The 5,726-nt window shown below is 33.5% G+C and overlaps 2 protein-coding genes and 2 pseudogenes across 4 annotated transcripts, besides 1 other annotated feature; all 4 read right to left on the reverse strand.

Annotated features, from left to right (window-relative positions):
• Positions 1-5,726: a mobile genetic element.
• TVAGG3_1066620 (protein of unknown function, DUF4106 family) lies at positions 705-1,154 on the reverse strand (the record flags this gene model as incomplete). The annotated part of the gene is made up of 1 exon (XM_053888426.1): positions 705-1,154. One exon carries the CDS (start codon positions 1,152-1,154, stop codon positions 705-707), a length of 450 nt encoding a protein of 149 aa, XP_053744444.1.
• Positions 2,599-3,766, reverse strand: TVAGG3_1066630 (annotated as a pseudogene). Its single transcript has one exon. A coding segment is annotated over exon 1 (1,168 nt).
• Positions 3,795-4,088, reverse strand: TVAGG3_1066640 (uncharacterized protein; the record flags this gene model as incomplete). Its single annotated transcript, XM_053888427.1, has 1 exon — positions 3,795-4,088. One exon carries the CDS (start codon positions 4,086-4,088, stop codon positions 3,795-3,797), a length of 294 nt encoding a protein of 97 aa, XP_053744445.1.
• TVAGG3_1066650 lies at positions 4,745-5,141 on the reverse strand (annotated as a pseudogene). The gene has a single exon. A coding segment is annotated over exon 1 (397 nt).

Below are 5,726 nucleotides of genomic sequence, written 5' to 3' on the forward strand. Positions count from 1 at the left end.
TTGTTTCGTTAGTTGCAAAATGTGTATGGCAGATAAGAGATAAAGATAGAAGAGGTAAAGTATGGAATGAACAGATAAAACCCGCAACTTTTGAGTTAAAAAACCATTGACGCCTTAGTCATACTAGCAGGTAAGATTTCAATGTACAATGCTAAAATGAACCCACAATGTTCAAAATGTAAAGCAGCAATGAGGAAATATAACTACTCCGTCAAAGAGATAGAAAGAATGAGAAACGACTATGCTGACTTAAAGAAAGAAGCAGAAAAGCCAGCAGAAAATAAAATGGACATGTTAGAATTTCTGAACAAAAACTATCCAACTGCTGACGATTTCCTTCTATCTGACGTCAAGAAGAAATATAAAGAGACTTTCGGTATCGTTAAAACTTTTGACATACTGACAGAAGAAATAGAAGCTACGAAATTGTTTAGAATTTCACGAATTCACAATGTTTACCATGTGAAACGTTTATAAAATAACTGGGGTAGAAAACGGGGTAGAAAAGAGGGTATATCTAACCTTCTACCCTAAAATATATTTTTATTGAATTCTGAGTAAAATTCTGAGTAAAATGACATATGGAACACGTACTTTTTCAGTAAGGACATATGGGGTAGAAATGAGGTTAGAAATCGGGTTAGATATACCCATCTACCCTAAAAATATATTTTTATTGAATTCAGCACAAAACTCTTTATTTTTCAAGCTTGACTTTTTACAATTTGAACTTTGTTCGCGTAGATGTGAATTCTGAAAGAAGTATGAGGGTCTTGTATGACTTTGTACTTCTCCCATAGTTCATGTCTGTCAAACTTACCTGCCATGGACTCTTTCATAAGTTCCATGAAATCGTCTTCGGACAATCCAGGGAAAAGTATAATGTCAGTAAGTATTCTCTTTACATCCTTACTTAAACTCTTTGCTGTCTGTACACAAATGACAACTGAAATGTTAAAGTGTCTGAGCTTCTTAAGAATTCGACACATGTCTTGTTCTCTGTTCTTTAACAAAGGATGAGAGGCGAAATCATCTAAGATAAGAAGACATCTATGAGGGTAAGTCTTCCAATCGTAAGATTGCAATTTCTTCGAAATGTATTCTATCTCTTTCTGTTTGTTTCTGAAGTGTTTCTTCTCTAATATTCTCTGCATTTCCTCATTTGGGTCTTTAAACTTAGAATTGACATACTCATTTATAGCATTGTACTTCAAAACTCTTCTTTGGTACTTCTTTATCCAATCTAACAACTCAGAGTCTTTTATACATACTAACTTAGACTTTTTATAATATCTTTGAACGAATTTACGGTTTGGTCAAATTGACCAGAAGTACTACAAATGACTACTAACTCATAGAATGGGTTCTTCTCATCTAGTTCTTGTTGTTGTGCAGCCATTTTAAGATAAGTGAAAGTCTTACCCGACCCAGGTGGTGCGATTAGACCTGTTATACCATTCTGAGCAAATAAGAACTTGTCATGTATGGGTTTTATCTGAGCATTTTCTAACTTCCTCTTGTTCTTGTTTAAAACATTCTCAAATTTCTTGTCAATGTCAGCAAACTTTTTTTCTAACATATTTTTAGAAAAATTAAAATTTTTATCTTTTAGAAAATGTCTAGCGATTTCGCTATCTATATTCGAGACAACTTTTGACAGCAAAACATCTGTCGACCATAAAATCTTACATAGTGTAAACAAGAAAGGTGAATTTGTTCTAAAGTTCTGTTTCTGGGAATATGACAAGAACCATAAAACATTACAAAGAGCAGTCTTAAAATTTGTCAATGACAGACTTGTTGACAGAGATGACGCCGATTGGAAAGATGAAGTCCAACAAAAGTTCTTAGAATGCAAAGAAGACACATGCGCTGTTCTTGAAGATGAAATAGAAAACAGAATAGAAGAGCTATTAAAGGACAAAGAACTTTTACATAAATATGGTTGCGCCAAATTTGACATAACTCCACCAGAAGAAGAAGAAGAAGAGAGAAAAGAAAGAAAAGAAAGTAGAAGAAGAGAAGAAAGAACCAAGCCAGAGCCAGAGAAAAAGAAATTTGACATGTAAAAATAAAATTTTATTTTTAGAACATTTCTGGGTCAATGTCAATGTTCTCTTCCTCTTTAGGAGCAAACACTGGCTTAGACTCTAAAATCTTTTTACCCAATTTACCTTGAACTTCAACTATCTTAGACTCATAATATTCATAGTCGTCTGCTTTCTTTGGTTCATAAGGTATAACAAGTTTGTATGCTTTGCCTTCTTTAAGGTTTGAAACCTTCTGTCAAAATTTTCTTTGACTGCTAACAAACCTTCTATGTCTAAGTCTTCAAATTTCGCACCATTTTTAGTCACAATAGCAAACTTAACTGGTTCGATGTTCCAAACTTTGTCAAATGTAGACTTTTCAAAATGGTAGAAGTAAACATTCAAATAAGCGAATGGGTCTAGTTCTTCTTTGACTTCTGTCATGTACTTGTTGACTGAAATATATTTCGTCATCTTTTCTATCGGATAAAAAAATATTTTTTTAAATTTACTCAGAAAAATTTTTCTTTGTATATACGCCGTTCTGTATGTCTAAAAGATTTTTGACATTTGCCAAGAATGTCGTTTAGACGCTGCCATATAACCATACTCTTGACAATATTGTTTATATGAATCGTACAATGACCTTTCATCTAAACACTCAAAGTTAGTCTCATCTATGAACAGTTCATATACACTCTTGTTTGCTTCTAACAATGTTTGTCTCTCTTCGGTATGTGGAATTTGTCTTGGATTGAACTTAGAAATATCTAATGTCATGAAATATGAGAACAAGTGGTTGTAAAAGTTAGGTGTCAAAGTTTCTGCTAAGTCGTCAAAATATTCTGTATCTTGCATATGAGAATCTGACGTTCTGACAACTACATATCTTCTGTCAGAACTTTCTAACTTCATCGGAACCGTTGTTTGAAACCATGACGAAGTTTGCAACATTTTCACAAACTCTTTGGTCTTTATATTTTCTTTCAACAACTCCAACTTTGTCTGTTATAAGACTCTTCAAAGCATCTGAGTTCAAAACTTTGTTGTATCTATACTTTGAAGTTCGTTACATACTATAAGTTTCATATTCTCTATTGAAGAGTTAAATTTACCGCAGATGTTTTCTAAGTTTGTCATATTAGGGTTCGAATAGCCCTCTAACAGTTTGCAAAGATATCTGTAAAGAAAGTGTTCTTACCAGTTCCTTGTTTTCCAATTATAATGAGAGCAGTTTCATTTTTAGCACTTGGATGTTGTAAGATGTTTGCAAACCAACATAAGATATACTCATAGACTCTTTCGTTTCCATTGCATATAATTTCTTTGACATGGTCTAACCAAGCTTCTATAATTTTCTTTCCATTCTACTTGTTCGTATTTATATCCAGTGAAGATAGAATAGAAGTTTGGAGAGGTGTATAGAACTTTATACCACGAACTGAAAAATCTTCTAACTTTGACAATAAGATATCCCAAGCATCTAACATCTTCATACCAACTTGTACGACTTTTATTTTCTTAAGTTTCTGTCTACATTCTTGTTCTGAAACTATGGTTGCTCTTGGTTTGTTAAAGACAACATCCCATTCTTTCATGACATAACATTCTGGGGCAGAGTCGACATAAATGACTAAACGTTTCAAATTCTCGACTGCTTTGTTATAGTCTCTAAATGGACACATATTTCTGAACGCTTGGAAGTCATAAAAATCTGAAACGTCTATTCTGTACATTTTTATAAAAATAAAAAAAATATTTTTTTTATTCTTGACTTTGTTGTTGCATTTGTTCCATTTGTTGCATTTGTTGTTCTTGAGCTATTTGTTGTTGAAGTTGTTCTTGTAGTACAATACTTTCACCAGTTGCATCTTCCAATTCGAAACTTTCTGCCGTCATTGACAAATACATAGGACATAAAAGTTTTACAGGAACAAAGTTTGCGTCAACTAAGGTTAAGTTTATGTTTGCTAAAGTGTTTGAGTTTACTAAAGCTGAAAACTCTGCATTCGAATGAACAATAGGCAAACCAGCAGAGAAAGTGTTGTTTATACGCATGAGTATCTTTTGGTCATAGTAGTTTCTGTCGACATTCGAATAGCACTTTGAACCTAAGTTTGAAACAATATATAAAATAGGTGTACTTAAAGTCAATGGAACAGACATTCCTTGTATGACACCTTTTCCTGTTATAGGAAACTGTTGGTAGTAAAAACCAGATATAAGTTTTGTATTATAGCTCATATCGTTTATACTAAACTCAGTCGGACATCCAAACATAATGAAACCTGCTCTAGTTGCAGCACATGTTACATCCGTCCTTAAAGTATTAAATAAGTCAACAAAACCTGTTGGTGGTATATCTGAGTAAGTATCTTCAAAGAAGTATTTTTTACCATTCACAACAACAAAGTCTTCTGGTGTCAAAAGAGCAAAACAGGCTTTAGTCGTCATCGTGTTTAAGGTTAGTTTACAATATCGTCCTTGAGGACTTTGTAAGTTTGTTGTTATAGAATTATATGACTCAGGGTTTTTAGTCGTAATAGTATAAACCACTATGTCTTCTGCCATTTACTTAGCAAGTAAATTTTAATGAAATGTTGTGGTCGTCAAATATTTTTATGACGTCTGGGAAACTATATTTTAAGTTCAACGTTTCACCTCCTTTCATAACGTATATCTTGTCAATGACATTATATGAAACACCACAGCAACTAACGTCGGGTTCTATTTCTTTGATGTTTATATCGTCTGCCTCTGTCAAAAGTTTCAATAGTTCTTTCAAAATTTCATGAGGTGCGATGACATATGAGTTCACTTTTACAGGGTTGTGTTCGACCAAGTTTAACATTATACCAAAGCTTGACAAATCTTCTCCTGAGTTTTAAGTTTGTCTTTAAGTTGTTGGTAGTCGTTTCGAATATCTGCAACAGAACTTAAGTCTCTGCTAACTTCAGGGTATGTTGGTTGTTCTTTTACAGGAACTATTGTTATACCATCTTCGTCTTCGTATGGTTTCCCCACTTCAACATCTCTTTCTTTGACATTGACAACAACACTTTGACTGTTTGTTTGAGTTGGTGAATTTAACTTCACATCTGCCACCGCCATTAAACCTTTTGAAACACTTACGCTTCTATTTTTCGGAAATGACATTTTACTTAGAATAAAAAGATGGACGTATTTGAGTATCTCTTCGAATTGAAGCAAACAAAGTTTACACACACAAACAATACAAGTTCATTGACAGAATAGTTCTTTATACAAACAATGGAAAATGTTATAGAATAGCAGTCTTTGCTGAACCAAAATATTTTCATAAAGCAAAGAAAGTTGGTATAACGAAATGGTGAAAGTTCTTGAAGCAGACAAAAATATAACAACAAAACTGACCGATATTTCTAAAGGTAAGTTTATAATACAATATTATATCAAAACTGGCGTACTGTCAATATTTGACGGAGAGAAGTCAGTTCAAGAACAACTTACTGACCTGCTGCCAAAATCTGCTCGATGGAAGCTGTCGTTATGCCAATCTGAGGAGCCCCAGCAGGTTTCATCGAACGAATCTTCAAAAGAGCATCTTCCGTGAAAAGTGCTATTGGTTTTGTAAACTTCTTTGCTTTCAATTCATCTGGACCGTCTCTGTCACCAGTATATTGTATTTGTACAGTACCAACAGTTGAAATACACCCA

Source organism: Trichomonas vaginalis, assembly GCF_026262505.1.
Source record: "Trichomonas vaginalis G3 chromosome Unknown ctg_52, whole genome shotgun sequence".
Lineage (NCBI taxonomy): Eukaryota > Parabasalia > Trichomonadida > Trichomonadidae > Trichomonas > Trichomonas vaginalis.